This window comes from Rhincodon typus, chromosome 20, assembly GCF_021869965.1.
Source record: "Rhincodon typus isolate 14 chromosome 20, sRhiTyp1.1, whole genome shotgun sequence".
NCBI classification, from domain to species: domain Eukaryota; kingdom Metazoa; phylum Chordata; class Chondrichthyes; order Orectolobiformes; family Rhincodontidae; genus Rhincodon; species Rhincodon typus.
In genome coordinates, this window is record NC_063351.1 from 6,101,289 (window position 1) to 6,119,226 (window position 17,938).

Genomic DNA, 17,938 nt, shown 5'->3' on the forward strand with positions numbered 1-17,938 from the left:
GAATTGGGAGAGAGGGAGTGGGAAATTGGGAGCAGAGAGAGTGGGGAGTTGGGAGCACAGAGTGTGGTGATTTGGGTCCAGGGGAATGGGACATTGGAAGCAGGCTCCACTAGATCCTCCCCATAGGTAGTGAAGACAAAATTCAAGTCCCTATCTGGCGATTGCTCTAAGTTACTGTACTGTTCCTATGGGTCAGAGTCTCTCTCTCTGGTCTCTGAAAACGAGAGAGCAGAATGTATTTAAGTTTTAAAAATGAAGCAAATACATTTTTCGAAGAATACACAAGACTATAAGACAAAATCATTTATAGCCTTCTCTTTATAACAATGGTCCTTTTCCCTCTCTAATTCCCAAAGTAGAAAGGTCTCAAATCTAAGAATGAAACAACTCTTTTTGAATGATGATGAAATAATTTTTTTTTCCAGTTCCTTACAGACTATCTTAAGAAGATTAAACTGTTTCCTCTGTCCTTTCTCCCATTCAAAGCTGTTGAGAGGTTGACAATTGAGATTGCTAGATATTGTTGGGTCAGGGTTTTTTAAGAGCATGGGACTAGACAAGTGGATGGAGTTAAACTACAGATACACCAGGATCTAAGTGAATGACAAAACAGGCTCAAGCCGCTGAATGGGCTTCTCCCTGTTCTGATGAGCAGCACTAACTGGGTGCTTCTCTGAGATTTTAAATTGTTCCCTTTCATAAGATTTTTTGATTACCCATGATTTAAACAATCTGTAAAAATAAATTCTGAAAAGATTGATTGAGACTTTCTAGATTTGGAGCAGGCCCAATACATGCAACAGATACCTTGGGATCAGACTCTGAGACCTTACACCTTGGCATCAGACTGTACCACGAACACATCCCATAATCATGCTATTTGCAGCATTTATATTGGATCCCTGGAAATCTGCAAGCTACTTCAGAGATGCCTTCACCACTCATGCTTCGTCAAGGGAAATCTTTTCCAGTTGGGCATTCAGATGCCATTGTATGTAATTGGTAAAACAGCTTTGGGATGCAGGAAGTTGAAGGAGTAGATATAGGGTGACAGGAATGTACAACTTATGGGCTGTGCTAAGAATTACTGAGAGTCTGCTTCTCGTGCAACTTGTGTCATATCTTCATTCGGTACAATACTCTTGGAAGAAGAGTACAGCAAGAATTTCAATCATACACTATATTTGGAAGGTGTGCCTCACTGAGGTAAAGGTGTATCTGAGAGTAAATGAAAAGATTGCCAATAAGTAAAGGATAGATCGACAGCAAACAATATATGCAATCTTCAATCTTCTGCCCCCTCCATGGTGAGATTAAAGACCATAAGACTGTAAGATGTAAGAGTAGAATTTAGGCCATTCAGTCCATCAAGTCTGCTTTGCCATTCAATGAAATCATGGCTGACCTGATAATCCGCACCTCTCCTTTCCTGTCTTTTCCTCATAACCCTTGATTCCCTTACTGATTAAAAATCTGTCTATCTCGGCAAAATTGGTAACGAGTCTTACCCTGCCAGATTCTTTGGAGTGTGATGACTTTTCAGGGATCCTAGCTCTGGTGGGTGTTGTAACCAGCCTATCCCCTCCTCTGCTTGTGATTTGTCACAATGAAACGCCAGACAGAGAAACCTATCTCACATCCACATCCGGAACTCCATCTTGATAGTCAGCAAGGAAGGAGTTCACTTCTGTAGCACGCAGTCACTTTCCTAAGGATTTTTTAATACTTTCAAATGTTGTTCCTTTTGATGCATTTTGAAGTGGAAATTCTTCTCTTCCCAGCAGTGGCAATGTGTGATAAACACTTCAGATTGTTTTGGGAGCTTTTACAATGACTGGGACAGTCTGAAACCAGTTACTATTATGTGTACAACTACACTGAGATTTCACCTGCTGGCTAGATTTGGGTAGCTGTCTATATAAAAGTCAAAAATGCTTGGGCAGTGTGGAATAATTATTAAAATGAGCTGAACACAGAGGTTCCTGGCATTTAAAGGAATCTGTTTAACGTTGGCAATAAGCTCCGACACAGAAACACGTTTTAGGAATATCTTGGTTGTCCATTCACATTGGTGACGATAACTTTGAGTCTTGACGATTTTAGAATCAAATTGGATCACTAATATACTTTAGGGAAGGAAATACATCATCCTTACCTGCGCTTGACCACCTATTTGATTTTGATTTGATTTATTATTGTCACATGTACTGAGATAGTGAAAAGTATTATTCTGTGTGCTAACCAGACAAAATCATGCCTTACATATGTGAGGGCAACACGGTGGTACAGTGGTTAGCACTGCTGCCTCACAGTGCCAGAGACCCAGGTTCAATTCCACCCTTGGGCAGCTATTCTCTCTGTGTCTGCATGGGTTTCCTCCAGGTGCTCCAGTTTCCTCCCACAGTCCAATAGATTGGCTATGCAAAGTTACCCACAATATGGTGGGTTAGCCATGAGAAAATGCAGAGCTATGGGGATAGGGCAGGGGGTGGATTTGAGTGGGATGTTCTTCAGAGGGTCAGTACGAACTTGATAGGATGAATGGCCTGCTTCCACACTGTAGGAATTCTACAATCAGGGTATTAGTGCAGAATATAGTGTTGAAAGAGCAGCTGTAATATATGAGAGGCCCACTCATAAGTCTGATAGCAGCAAAGAAGAAACTGTTCTCAAATCTGTTGGTACGTGTTTTCAAACATTTGTATTTTCTGCCCGATGGGAGAGGTGGAAAAGAGTATAACTGGGGTGGGCGAGGTCTTTGATTATGTTGGCTGCTTTCCCGGAGCAGCAGGAAGTGTAGACAGAGTCAATGGAAGGAAGGCTGGTTTGTGCGATGGATTGGGCTGTGTTCACAACTCTCTGTAGTTTCTTGTGGTCTTGGGCACGGCAGTTGCCATACCAAGCTGTGATGCGTCTGGATCAGCTTTCTATTGTGCATCTATAAAAATTGGTAAGAGTCATTAAGGGCGTGCTGAATTTCCTTAGCCTCTTGAGGAAGTAGAAGTGTTGGTCTGCTTTCTTGACTGTAGCGTCAATGTGGATGGACCAGGATAGAACCTAGACAACAAGGTGCAGGGCTGGATGAACACAGCAGGCCAAGCAGCATCATAGGAGCAGAAAGGCTGACGTTTCGGGCCTAGACCCTTCATCAGAACCTAAATGGTTTTATGGAAGGGAAATTGTACTTGATTAATTTATTATGTTCTTTGAGGGTTTAACAAAATGTGTAGTAGGTGTAATGTATTCAGACTTCGGAAAACATACAATAAGTTGCTATATAATTAGTTACAACACAAAATAAGAGCTCAGGGTATTTGGGATAATGTATAATAGACAGATGATTTGTTAACAAACAGAAAACAGAGTTTTGAGGTAAATGGTTGACACCTTCTAATGAGTGGAATGCCACAATGATCAGTGTTAAGACTTCAACTATTTATGATCTATATTAGTGACTTGGATGAAGGGACTAAGAGTGTTACGGCCAAATTTGCTGATGATATAAAGATGGGTAGGAAAGCAAGCTATGAGGAGTATGCAAAGAGGTATAGATAGGTTAAGTGAGAGGTCTAAAATTTGGTAGATGAAGTATAATGGGGAAAAAGGTATGGCTAAGCAGATTGTTATTTCAATGGAAATAGACTAAAGAATGCCATTGTACAGAGGGATTCAGGAGTCCTTGATTCACGAAGTGATAATGTGAAGGTAGGGCAGGTAAATAGGAAGGCAAAATGGAATGTCAGCTTCAATAAAAAGCATATGTCTTTCTACAACTGTACATAGCACTGGGGGCACCACATCTAGAGTTCTATGTACAGTTTTGGTTTCCTTATCTCAGGATGGACGCACTTGCATTGGACAGTTCAGTGAAGGGTCACGAGGTTAATTCCTCGGCCAATGAGGTATTGTCTTTTTCGGAAGGTTTGAGAAGGTTGAGCCTATAGGCACGGGAGTTTAGGAGAACGAAACTTGACTTGTTGTAACCTATAAGAGGGCGTATGACGAGGTAACTGCTGAGAAGATGTGTAAGGAATCCCCTGGGCAGTAGTGATCATAACACAATAGAACTTAATATTCAATTTGAGAGTGTGAAACAACTTAAATAAAGGAAATAATAATGAAATGGGGATAGAGTTAGCTAAGGTGAACTGGGCAGATAGATTCGCAGGAAAGACAGTAAGCAAGTAATGCCAGATATTTAAGGAGGTAATTCATGACTCTCAGCAAAAATATATCCCAGTTAAGAGGAAAGATTCTAAGAGAATAAACTTGGAGGAAGGCCGTGAATGTATTACAGACAAATTTGCAGACAGCACAAAAATGGATGGAAAGGCAGGTTGTAAGAGGAATACAAACAGATGTTGATAGGTTAGGTAAGTGGGCAAAAAGTTGGCAAATGGTGTGTCATGTGGGAAAATGTTAAGCTGCTCATTTTGGAAAGCAGAACAAAAGAGGAGTATTATTCAAATAGAGAAAAACTACAGAAAGCTCCGACACAAAGGAACTTGGGGGCATTTGTGCACAAAACACAGGAAGCTAGCACATTGGTGCAGCAGGTAATCAAGAAGGCTCATGGAATGTTAGCCCTTATTCCAAGGGGGTTAGAATATAAGAGTAGGGAATTCTTGTTGCAACTGCACAAGGGGTTGGTGAGACCACATCTGGTGTACTGAGAGCAGTTTTGCTCCCCTTATTTAAGGAAAGATATTATTTCATTGGAGGCAGTTCAGAGAGGGTTCACTAGGATTACCCTGGTATGGAGGGATTGTCTTATGAGCAAAGATTAAACAGGTTGGGACTTTACTCATTGGAATTTAGAAGAATGAGAGGCAATCTCATTGAAACATATAGGATTCTTAAGGCGCTTGACAGATTAAATGCTGAGATGATGTTTCCCCCCATGGGAAAGTCTAAGACCAGAGGGTATAGTCTCAGAATAAAGGGGTGCCAATTTAGAACTCAGATGAGAAGGAATTTCTTCTTTCAGAGGATTGTGAGTGTTTGGAACTCAGAGAGTTTTGGGGTTGTATATTTAAAGCTGAGATAGATAGATTCTTGATCAGGAGGACAATCAGGAGTTATGGGGATAAGGCAGAAAGTGGATGTGAGGAATGTCAGATCAGCCATGATCATACTGAATGGCAGAGCAGGCTCGAGGGGGCTGAATGGCCCCCTCCTATTCCTATTTCTTCTGGTCTTATATGGTTGCATATAATTTGAGGGCACAGTTTCAGAATGAGGGATTCCCCATTTAAGGTAGGAATGATTCTTTCAGACAGCTGTTTGTCAATGGATTTCTTTCCTTCTGAGACCAGTGGATATAGTCATAGCTGAGTTTGACAGATCCTGCTTGTACTTAGTAGTTGGGAGTTAGGAGACAGACAGGGGTGTAGAGTTGAGACCTCAGTCAGATTAACCATGATCTTATTAAACTACAGAGTTGAAAAGGCTGAATGATTTTACTCTTGCTCCTGTTTCTTATGTTTTTGTGTAAGTAAAACTACAAGTTTCCACAGTATAATGATGACGAACTAACAAAATATGATAGAGTCATAGAGTTCTACAGCACAGAAACAGACTCTTCAGTCCAACTCATCCATGCTGACCAGATATCCTAAATTCCTCTAAAAAATGTTGTAATTGTACCAGCCTCCACCACTTTCTCTGGCAGCTCACTCTATACACGCATCACCTTCTGCGTGAAAAAGCTGCCCTTCAGGTCCCTTTTAAATCTTTTCCCTCTCACCTTAAACCTATACCGTCTAGTTTTGGACTCCCCCACCCCAGGGAAAAGATCTTGTCTATGTACCCTATCCATGCCCCTCATGATTTTATAAACCTCTATCAGGTCACCCCTCGGCCTCTGACACTCAATGATGCATTGATTTAATTTTGTTACTGGAAACAGTCAGAAAACTGAAGATTTAAATTACTTAAGAGTGCATCTGACTTCATCATAGTAATAGTTCTGTTTAGTTTTTAGGATGTTTGAATTTAGTGTGAAACTGCGTATTATAACAAGAGTATTAGTTTTAAATGTCCAAATGTATATTTAGCATAAAAAGGTTAGTTAGCAAAATTGACGAAATTCCAATGTATTCTTGGACATTAACAACAGGTTGACACTTTTCAGCAGCATTTGGCATTGTGATTCGTGTAAACTGTTCTAATTAGTGTGAGGAGACGTTAGTAAAATATAAAAACAGAAATTGCTGGGAAAACCCAGCAAGCCTGGCAATATCTGTTGAGAGAAAGCAAAGTTAACATTTCAGGTCCAGCGATCCTTCTTCAGAACCCAGCAATTTCTCTTTTTGTTTCTGACTTCCAGCGTCCACAGTTCTTTGGGTTCTTTTTTTGGTAAAATATAAAATTGGTTTGATGAATAGGTTATTCTCTCAAGGATGTGATCTTACATATTTCAACAAGCATGTGTTTTTATGTTTAATAAGTCACTTCTCCTGTAAAAAGGCAGTGTCCACCAGCAGACCACATCTTCTAAGATATTAAGACCACCAGATCATAAGATTTGGAACGGAAATAGGCAATTCAGCCCATTGAGTCTCCCCCAACATGCAGTGACTGATCTGATATAAACTGACGTTTTCCCAGCCACCATCAGTTCTGAGGAAGGGTCATTGGACCCGAAACGTTAACTCTGCTTTTTCCTTCACAGATGCTGCCAGGCCTGCTGAGCTTTTCCAGCAACGTTGTTTTTGTCCCTGATAACCCTCAGTTCCACTCTCCTGCCTTTTTGCCATAACCCTTGATTCCCTTAATGATTAAAAGGCTGTGAATCTCAGCCTTGAATATGCTTAACGTCCTGGCCTCTACAGCCCTCAGCCTCAAGAATTTGACAGATTCCGTACCATTTGAGAGAACAAATTCCTCCTCATTTCTGATGTAAATGTGTGACCCTTTATTCTGAGATTATGTCCTCTGGTCTTAGACTATCCCACAAAGGGAAACTACCTCTCCACCTCTACCCTGTCAAATCTCCAAAGAACCTTGTATGTTTCAAAAAGGTTGCCTCTCATTCTTCTAAATTCTAATGAGTGCAGGCCCAATCTATTCAACCTCTCCTCATAAGACAGTCTGTCCACATCCATATCAGCCTAGTGAGCTTTGCCTGGACTGCCTCCAATGCCAGTATATCTTCCTTTAAATAAGGGGCCCAGAACTGTTCACAGTATTCCAATTATGGTCTGATTTGTGCCTTGCCTAGTTTTAGCAAAATCTCCCTACTTTTATACTCTGTTCCTGTTGAAATAAAGGCCAACATTCCATTTGCTTTTGTGATTGTGTTAGCTTTTTGTGATTGTTTCATGAGGACTCCCACATCCCTCTTTTATGTAGCTTTCCACCTCTTTTTCCATTTAAATAATATTCAGTTTCTCCATGTTTCCTACCGAAGTACACAACCTCATGTTTTCCCACATTATACTCCATCTGCTAAGTTTTTACCCACTGATGTACCCTGTCTTTATCCAAGCGTAGACTCCTTGTATCATCCTCATCACTTGCCTTTCCTCCTATTCTTGTGTTTTCTGCAAACTCGGCCAAACTACATTTACTTTCCTCATCAGAATCATTAAAATCTAATGTAAAGCAATGTGGCCCCAGCACCAATCCCTGTGGCACGCCACTATTGGAGGTTGCCATCCTGTAACTGACTCCCTTTTGCTGTGGTTGGTTCACTCGCTGAGCTCGTTCGTTAGTTCACAGACGTTTCATTACCCTGCTGGGTAACATCATCAGTGCAGCCTCCGATGAAACGCTGTTGTGTTTTCCCACTTGGTATTTAAACTCTGGGTCCATTGGAGTTGATTGCCTCATTTCCACTATTTCTTCGCAGTGGCATATATATAGGGTCTAGTTCTATATGTTTATTGATGGCCTTCTTGGTGGAGAACCAGGCCTCTAGAAACTCCCGTGCTTGTCTCTGTTTGGCCTGTTCTAGGACCCTGATGTTATCCCAATCGAACTGGTGGTTCTCCTTATGCGTGTGAATGCAGACGAGTGAGAATTGGCTGTGTCTTTTTGTTGCTAGTTGGTGTTCATATATTCTTGTGGCCAGTTTCCTTCCTGTCTGTCCAATGTAATGTTTGTCACAGCCTTTGTATGGGATCTTGTGTATCACGTTGGTTCTGTCCATAGTGGATAAGGGGTCTTCAGTTCCAGTTAGCAGTTGGCGTAGGGTTGACGTAGATTTGTGTGCTACTCTGATGCCCAATGGTCATCGAAGTCTTGTGGTCAGTTCGGATATGTTCTTGATGTATGGGAACATGATGAGTGTGTCAGGGCGTCCTGTATCTTCCTGTCGTTGTTTGTGTGATAGGAATCGTCAGACCCAGTTGTTCGGGTATCTGTTGTCCTTAAATATTTGGTGGAGGTATTCTTCTTCATTTTGGCTTAGTTCTGGGTTGCTGCAGTGTGTTGTCGCTTGTTTAGATAGTGTTTTTTCGCAACTCCGTTTGTGGGTATTGGGGTGGTTGCTGTAGAAATTCAGGACTTGATCCGTGTGTGTGTGGCCTTTCTGTGTACCTTTGTCAGAAATTCCCCATTGGCCCTGTGTTCTACCATGATGTGCAGGAATGGGAGCTGTTAGTTCTTTTCTTCCCCGGTGAATTTGATGCAGTGAGAGTGTTGTTTATAAGTTGGTGTCCCTCCTCTAGTTGTAAACTTATAAACTGACAGTTTTCCAATCCTCTGAGACTCTTCTGGAATCTGAGGATACTTGGAAGTTTACAGCCAGTGCACAAACTATCTCTGTAGCTATTTACTTTAAATTCTTGGTCTTTAGCCCCAGTAGCTTCCCTAGAACTTTTTCTCTCGTGATAGCTATCATATTTATTTCCTGTCCTCCTTTCCCACTTGAATATTTCGTACTACTGGAATGATATTAATGTCTTCTACTGTGAAGGCTGATGCAAAGTATTTATTCAATTCCGCTGCTATTTCTTGGTTCCCCATTATTATTTCTCCAGTCTCATTCTCTAAGGGGCCTACATTCATGTTAGCTTCTCTGTTTCTTTTTATATATTTGAAGTAACTGAGCTATCTTCATATTGCTTGCAAGTTTATACTAAAAGTTTATCTTCACCCTCACTGTTTTTGGTTGTCTTTTGTTGATTTTCAAAAACCTTCCAAATCCTCTGACTTACAATTAGTCTTTAAGAAATTGCATGTAAATTTTTTTCAATTTGATGCAGCTAGGTAACCATGGCTAACTTCTCTGCTTCCGAGAATCATCTTCCTCACTGGTTTATGTATTTGCTGTGACCCATTCGCTATTTTCTTAAACAGCCGCCATTGTTCTTCATCTGTTTCAACTTCCTTCCCCAGTGCACTCCAACCAGCTCTACCTTCATTCCTTTGTAAATACCCTGATATAAGCTTAACACAGTTGTTTCCAACCCAAGTTTCGCCCTTTCAAACTGAATTTTAACTCCTACCATGTTATGGCCACTATTTCCAATGGGATCCTTTGCTCTGACATAATTTATTAAACCTGCCTCAATACACATCACCAGATCTGAAATAGCCTGATCCCTGGTTGAAGCCACACATATTGTTCTATGAGACTGTCCCAAAAGCACTCTATGAATTCTTCCCCATAGCTATCTCTGCTGATCTGACTATCCAAATCTACACGAAGATTAAATTCACCATTGATTAATTTATCGTCTTTGTTACATGCCCTCACTATCTCTTAATTTAGTCTCTGTTCCATTATATAGCTACCGTTAGTGCGTCTATGGACTATTCCTATCCCGGGCCAACAATGCTACCCCATCGCCTTTTCAATCCTGCTTGTCCTTTCAAAAAGTCATGTACAGTTCCCAGCTTTGATCCTCTTGTAACTATGTCTCCATAATGGCAATAAAATCATATCCATTAACCTGTATTTGTATCATTCACTTTGATTCAGATTTTATTGTCATGTGTACTCAAGTATAGAAGTACAGGAGTACAGTGAAAAGTTTATAATGTTGTCACACATGGTGCCATCTCACATACAAAGGTATCTAGGCACAAAGTAGCAAAAGAAACAAAGTTTAAAAAGTTAAGTGCTACTTTCATAGAATAAATAAAAAAGTGAAGAAATAAGGTAATAGTTAATATTAAAGTTGTCCTTAATATAAACTAGAAGAATAAAGGAATTAAGTTAAAAGTTCAGCAATCTTTGATGAGTCCTCCACTTAGCTTGCTCTAAGGGAGACCGCAGCCGCCTGTTCTTGCCACCGCTGCAGACGCCAGGGGGAGCTCCCTCACCACCCGCTCTTCCCGTGTTGGTCTGCGATACCATCGCTGCTGCTGAAGCTGCCACCTCCCTGGTCTCTTCCTGCTGCCTCCGGAACTTGCCCGGGGCTCGCACGCCAACATACTGCCAGGTCAGGTCAAGAGACCTGGCCGAGACACCGCAATGCAGGGCCGAGAGACTGCCACGGGCCACAGAGAGATCGGGCCAAGACACTGGGCAGAGGCACTGCCACGTCAGGCCAAGAGACCGCCCTGGGCTGGTCTGCGCCAAGAGGATGCCTCGCTGGGTCTGTGCTGAGATCGGAGTGAACAAAAGAAGGAAAGAAATGAGAAAGAAAGAGAAGAAAGAGAAAGAAATGAGAAAGATAGAGAAAAAAGAGAAAGAAACGAGAGAGAAACAGACGGTGTGGACGAGCTCTGGCTGAAGCTTCCTACTCTGCCACCAAATTCTACTTGCAGTCAAGTAAATCGCCATTAGTTTTGCCTTTTTATCATTTTTGACCTTATTTACTACTGTTTTTCTAAGTCTGTATGCTCTGTTCCTTCCTGGCCCTCTCAGCCTAATGTTAACTAAATAGCTGCTTGTAATGCTGTCATATCCTCTTGCTTTGAAAACCTACGTTTCCCCTCTCCCAAATACATCCTCCCTCTAAATGATTTAAAGCCTTCCCTACAGCCCATATTGAAGCTTTTACCGTGCGCACAGTTGAGACTTCCTCCCGAATTATTGTCGATAGTGCCTGTTTAAAGCTGCCACATTCTCCTGATTGTGCCAATCAGAAGGCACAATATATCTCTGTTAGCCAAGTGTGTGCAGGTTCAATTTAATACTTAGATCTATAAATAGAAACAACACACAGGAACAGCAAGACACAACAAAACATGAAGGATACACTCCTGCTCCTCCAGGCTCTTCAAAAATAATTTAGACTTTCTTTTGCCCCACTGGATCTGACCAGTTTCTTCCTGAAAAAGACCGTTAGCGTACTCCAAATGGAAGAAGGGTCTAGGCTCGAAACGTCAGCCTGCCTGCTCCTCTGATGCTGCTTGGCCTGCTGTGTTCATCCAGCTCTACACCTTGTTATCTCTGCCATAAGACAGTGGTTGTTTCTTAAAACGGGTCTCATGCACAAACAAGGCAGTCACTGTGTTCTATATTTGCATCTCCCGAAACTTCAGCCTCTGCTTCAGAGGAAATGCTCCAACCTACCCCACCTCTCTGCTTCCTAACTTGCCATTACTTTTTCAATTTAATTAAACATGATACAAACTCAAAAGTATTATATACTATATTAAAGTGTTGTCCTGTTGTAATGCAGGATCCTGCAATCAGTGCACACACAGCAAGCTTCCACAAACAACAATGTGATTATAACCACATTTGTTAATGTACTGTTGATTGAGGGTAAAATATTGGCCAAAGTACCAGAGGTAACTGGTATATGTTGTGGTAATGCCCACCAGTACCATCTAAGTTCCATTGTGTAGACTCACTGCCACCAATTCCTCTAATTGATTTTGGTCAAAGTTACTGATGCCAAGTGGAGAAGTTGACCCACACGAAGCCTTCAGCTTTAGCAAGGCTTGGTCTTGCTGAACAGGTTTATTACATAGTATTTACACCTGAGTTACATGAGAGTCTCTTTTAAGACTGAAGATTTAAGAATGTATTGTTTTGTTACATACAATTTAAGACCTAAAAGTTGATACAGACACATAGACTGTTTGGTTCCTCCCAAGAACAGTGCTTTATATCCTGATAGATGAGGCTTATCTTGTGAATACAATTAATCATCTCAGATATCAACTATTTTAGATATTTTTTAATCAATCTGTTCAGACATGTTATCACTCACTTCTGGAGCAGTTGGGACTTGAATCTGGACCTTCTGTCTCAGAGGTAGAGGCACTACCACTGTGTCACAAAATGTTCTTCAGTATTTTCTAACCACCCTGACTCTCCAAATAGGACCTCACTTTAATGTTTGATTCAAAATATGTGTTATGGGCCAGATTAAACCCTCTTAAAATATATTCAGAAGATTAGTCTAGACCCTAACTTTTTTTTTTATTTTATAGGTAAGTGTAAGGTTTTGTGTTCCAGTTGCAATTCAATTTGCGAAACTACACAATGTTAAGCAAAACACACTTTACTTTTACAATACAGTTAAAATACAGACAAAAATAAAAATAGAAGAATTGGCTTAACTGTAACTCAATTGAAATGGTTAACAAAATAATATGTACATTAACTACTATTAATTAACTGTTCCAACATAGTAACATCCCATAAACACATCCTTGGCAAAGGCAAATTCAGTAAAATAGACTGTCTCATATGCAATTCTTGCAGCAGGAAGAGAACCCCAGCTTTTAGCTGTAACAGAGAGGAAAAACAGCTTCCGCATCTAGCTTCAAGACCCCAGCAGCTGCTAATAAAAAACTAAAACTAAAACTCCTGGTTCTGTGGGAGTTTTCCCCACCCATTTAGGCTGCTTCTATTGTCCTAACCTCAAAAAAAAACCCCAGGCTGTGCACACAGTTTATGGGCTTTCAATAAACAGCTCTGCACCTCTGTCTTAAAATCTTGTTTCAAAAAAATACAGGGCAAAATACACCTCTTAAAGCCAAAGTATTGTTACACATGGCATCTCCAACAGTGCAGCCCCCCCTCAGAGTGTACTGGAGAGTCAGCCTTTGAATTTTTTTTCTGCGCTGAAATCCAGGATTGGGGGCTAAAACTACAACTTGTGGGTGAGAGCACTCCTCACTGAACCAGAGCAAGGCAAATGGAGACTGTATTGTTTTTTTCGGTACCCTGGTTCAATTTTCTCTTGCACTCAAGCGAGCGGGGAGACTTGTAATCCAGAACCTCAGGCAAATGTTCTGGGAACATGAGATTGAATCCCAACCTGCTGAATTTTGAATTCAATAAAATCTAGAATTAAAAATGATTCAAATGGTAACAATATAACCATTGTCAGTTGTCGTAAAAACCCTTCAGGGAAGGAAATCTGTCATCCTTACCTGGCCTGTTGTGGCCTCCATGTGGCCCTCTGAATCTTAACTGCCCTTTGAAATGGAAAGCAGCTCAGTTGTATCAAAACTGCTACAAAGTGTGAAGAAAAGAACAAAATAGGACAAATTACCATGTATCAACCTAGACACTAGGAATGACAATAGCAAATTCAGCCCTGTTGACCCCCCTCTTGGAGGAACCAATGAGGGAAGGAAGCAGATTGTTCTCTGGGTGGGGAAAATCAATGACCCATCACCATAAGTGGCTCAGCAGCAGCATCACTGATAGAGCTGGTCAGGTCCTAAAGGACTCAGCTGCTAGACTGGTTCTGTAGCAAGTGCTAAGGACACAAGAATCAGGAAAAACATACTTTATCTCAACCTCATCAATCTTTCTGCTCAGATGCATCTGTCTATGACAGTAGTGGTAGGACTGATCAATGCGTGGTCCTTTTGAAGATGATGTCCAGTCTTTGCACTGAGGATATAATCTATCATGTTGTATGGAACTATTGCTGTGCTAAATGGGACAGTCTTCAATGTTGGGGGAGCCCAGCACATCAGTGTAAAAGACAAGGCTGGAGTACTTGCCACAATCTTCAGCCAGAAGTGCTGACTAGATGATCCATCTCGGCCTCCTCTGGAGGTCCCCAGCATCACAGAGACCAGTCTTCAGCCAATTTGATTCACTCCACATGATTGTCCAGGTATGTCCTGTACACATAAAGGAAAATGTCCAAATGGGTCAATCACCATCTTGTCGGTCTACCATTGATCAGTAGGTGAAGAAAGGGGTTGTTGACAGTGGCAATTTCAGAGTGACTCTCACTGACACTCAGTTTTGGTTCAGCTCCTGATCTCATTACAGCCTTGGTCCAAATATGGGCAAAACAGCTGAATTGCCAATGCAAGGTAAAGGTGAGTGCCTTCAACATCAAGATAGCATTTGAACAAATCTGGCATCAAGCAACCCTAGTGATACTAGAGTCACTAGGCATCAGGAGGAAATCTCTTCATTGCTTGAAAGATATGTCTTGCACCATGAAGAATCATTGTGGTTGTTGGAGGTAAATCATCTCAGCTCCAGGACATCTCCACAAGGGTTCCTCAGGGTAGTGTCCTAGGTCCAGCTGCTTCATCAACGACCATCATAACATCAAAGGGGGGATGTTCTCTGATGTACAGCATGATTCACGATACCTCTGACACTGTAGCAGTACATATCAAATACAGTAAGACCTGGAGAAATCAAGGCTTAGGCTGACTGTGGCAAGCAACATTCACACCAAGTAAATGCCAGTAAATGACCTTCTCCAACAAGAGAGAATCTAATCAGCCCCTTTTACGATCAACAGCATCACCATCACTGAATCACCCACCATCAACATCCTGCGGGTTATCATTGACCAGAAATTGGAGTGGACTGACCACTTAAATAAATAAAGTGGCTGCAAGAACAGGTCAGAGGTTGGGAATTCTACACCACAAAGCCTGCCCACTATCTACAAGGCACACGTCAGGAGTGTGATGGAATACTCCCCACTTGCCTGGATGGGTGCAGCTCCAACAACATTCGAAGCTTAACACCATCCAGGACAAAGCAGCCAACATCATTGGTATCACATCCACCACTGTCAACATTCATTTCCTCCACCACCGTGCACAGTAGCAACTGTGTGTACCATCTACATGATGCACTGCAAAAGCTCACTAAGGCTCCATAGAGAGCACCTTACAAACCCAAAACAATTACCACCTGGAACAACAGGAGTATTAGATGTAGTACCATCTGCAACAGTAATTCCAAGCCACTCCGACTTACGAACACATGAATATACGAAAACAGGAGCAGAATTAAACCATTTGGTCCCTCGGGCTTGCTCAGTTGGATATGATCCTGGCTGACCTGTTTTTGTTTTGAATTCCATGTTTCCAACTATCACCAATAACCTTTGGTTCCCTGCTGAACAAGATTCCAATCCACCTTTCCCTTAAAAATATGAAACCCAGCTTCCACCTCCTTTAGAGGCACCTCCTTCTGAGAGAGAAATGTTTTCCTCATCTCTGTCCGAAAGGGTGACCCCCTAACTTTGAAACAATGCTCCCAAATTGTAGAATCATAAAAGGATATATCCTTTCCAATCCGTAAAGACTATTCTTATTCACTTCAAACATCACCCCTGACTCTTTTGTGAACTCCACTGTAAACAAGCCTAGCCTGCCCGACCAATTCCTACAACACACTCCAGATAGCAATCTGGTAAACCTACTCTGAGCTGCCTGCAATGTGTTCATATGTTTTCTTAAATAAGGCAAGCTTAACTGGTCTATAATTTCTTATTAACTGCCTCCCTCCTTCCTTGACTAGAGGTGCTGTGTTTGCCACTTTACAGTCGGATGGACACTTTCCAGAATCTAGAGAATTGTGAAAAATCAACTCCAATGCACTTCCTACCTCATTAGCCATCTCCCTTAAGGCCTCGAAATGAACTCTATCTGGACTCAGAGACTGGTCAGCCCGTAGCTCTATCGGTTTACTTAGCATTGCTTTCTTCATGATGGTAATTTCACTAAGTTCCTCTTTCCCTTCCATCTTTGGATTTGCAGCTATTACTGGAAGGCTTTTTGCATCCTCTATCATGAAGTCAGGAGCAAACTATTTATTCATTTCAGCCACCATTTCCTTATTTGTAATATGAACTCCCCATTGTCCCTCTTTAGAGCGGGGCTTCCCAAACACCACCCACAGTGGGGTCAGAAGGCAAACTGTTTGGGGTCATGAGTTCTGAAGTAGCAACACTGCAGCTGTGCTCTGAGCAGTTTCCAAAAGCTGCAAGGCCCCCTGCATAGTGTAGTGTTTTTAACAGTCATTGTGGCGTAATTGCCCAATCATGTGGGCATGAATCCTGTCCTAAAAGGCTGGGTAGGTGCTTTCTACTTAAAAACCTTGTGGATTGAAACCACTTTGCTGCTGCTTTCATAGGTCTGGGGTCTTTGCAACTCTCAAGATCAAAAGGGGATCACCATTGGAAAACGTTTGGGAAGTGCTGCTCTAGAGGACCAACACTCACTTTCTTACTCTTTTCCTTCACCATCACTTGGTCATAATCCTGGAACTCCCTCCCTAACAGCATTTGGGTGACCCGTCACCTTCATCTCACTGTCACTTTCTCCAGGACAGTTTTGAATGGGCGATAAATATTGGCCTAGTCAACAATGCCCACGTCCCATGAACAAATAGTAAAGGAAAAGCTGAGACAACACGCTCAATGGCTGTTCTATATGTTGTAGGCTGCACTTGTTGGTGATCCAATTGAACTAATTTTGTGTCATTCATTAAGTTAAAACAACAGCAACCTCAATATTATGAGACCGTTGTCCCTAAGCCTTGAGTTTAACATTTCAATGTGGCGTGTTCATTGAGAGATCTTGTTGCAGTTTCTTTCCCAGCAGCCTGGTAGCCACGTTGGTACAGGTGAGTAAAGATGAAACATTTTATCAGCCATGGTTTCATTAGAATGTATAAACCGATGCCCCACCTGCCTTCTCAACAGAATATTAAAAAATCCCATGGCACTTTTCATAAAACATCAAAAGAGTGCTTCCCGGTATCTTGGCCAATGTTTGCCCCTCAAGTAATACTAAAACAGTTTAATTGGTCACTATTGTGATGTTGTTTGGAGGGACCTTGTGTACAATTTGGCCACTACATTTTCCGACAAATTCCTCATGTTACATCAATGACTACACAGCAATAATACTCCATGGCATGGAGAGCTTCAGAAAATGCTGCAATTGTCACATCACATTTAAGATTTCCTTTGTTGATGTTATTATGAGCTCAGTGACATTGGGATAGTTGAGACAGTTATTCTGTAGGTGAGAGGATATATGCTGTTGAATCTGAATCTTTTCACTTTCAATAAACCTGTTCATTAGATTATAGCATAATATTGATATCTGACAGGCCCTTCTCCTATAATCCACGAGGGCTTCTGTAATTTACAGTGAGCTATTGACAGTTAAGAGCAAGGGGATGTGATGGCCTAGGGGTATTATCACTGGACTGTTAATTCAGAAACCCAGGTAATGTTCTGGGGACAACAAGTTGCAGGGCTGGATGAACACAGCAGGCCAAGCAGCATCATAGGAGCAGAAAGGCTGACGTTTCAGGCCTAGACCCTTCATCAGAAAAGGGGGAGGGGAAGGGGGTTCTGAAATAAATAGGGAGAGAGTGGGAGGCGGATAGAAGATGGATAGAGGAGAGGATAGGTGGAGAGGAAACAAACAGGTCGAAGAGGCGGGGATGGGGCCAGTAAAGGTGAGTGTAGGTGGGGAGTTAGGGAGGGGATGGGTCAGTCCAGGGAGGACGGACAGGTCAAGGGGGCGGGATGAGGTTAGTCGGTAGGAGATGGGGGTGCGGCTTGAGGTGGGAGGAGGGGATAGGTGGGAGGAAGAACAGGTTAGGGAGGCGGGGACAAGCTGGACTGGTTTTGGGATGCGGTAGGGGGAGGGGAGATTTTGAAGCTTGTGAAATCCACATTGATACCATTGGGCTGCAGGGTTCCCAAGCGGAATATGAGTTGCTGTTCCTGCAAACTTCGGGTGGCATGGTTGTGGCACTGCAGGAGGCCCAGGATGGACATGTCGTCTGAGGAAT

At 42.0% G+C, this 17,938-nt stretch overlaps 1 protein-coding gene across 1 annotated transcript in view; it reads left to right on the forward strand.

The window, feature by feature from the left end:
* The window catches only part of tmem26b (transmembrane protein 26b), a 30,088-nt gene that overhangs the window by 2,999 nt on the left and 9,151 nt on the right, over positions 1–17,938 (forward strand). Inside the window, exons 2-3 of the mRNA XM_048609155.1 lie at positions 3,839–3,902; positions 10,215–10,391. Of these exons, the coding sequence (XP_048465112.1) occupies positions 3,839–3,902; positions 10,215–10,391 (241 nt within the window). The remainder of the gene's footprint in view (positions 1–3,838; positions 3,903–10,214; positions 10,392–17,938) is intronic.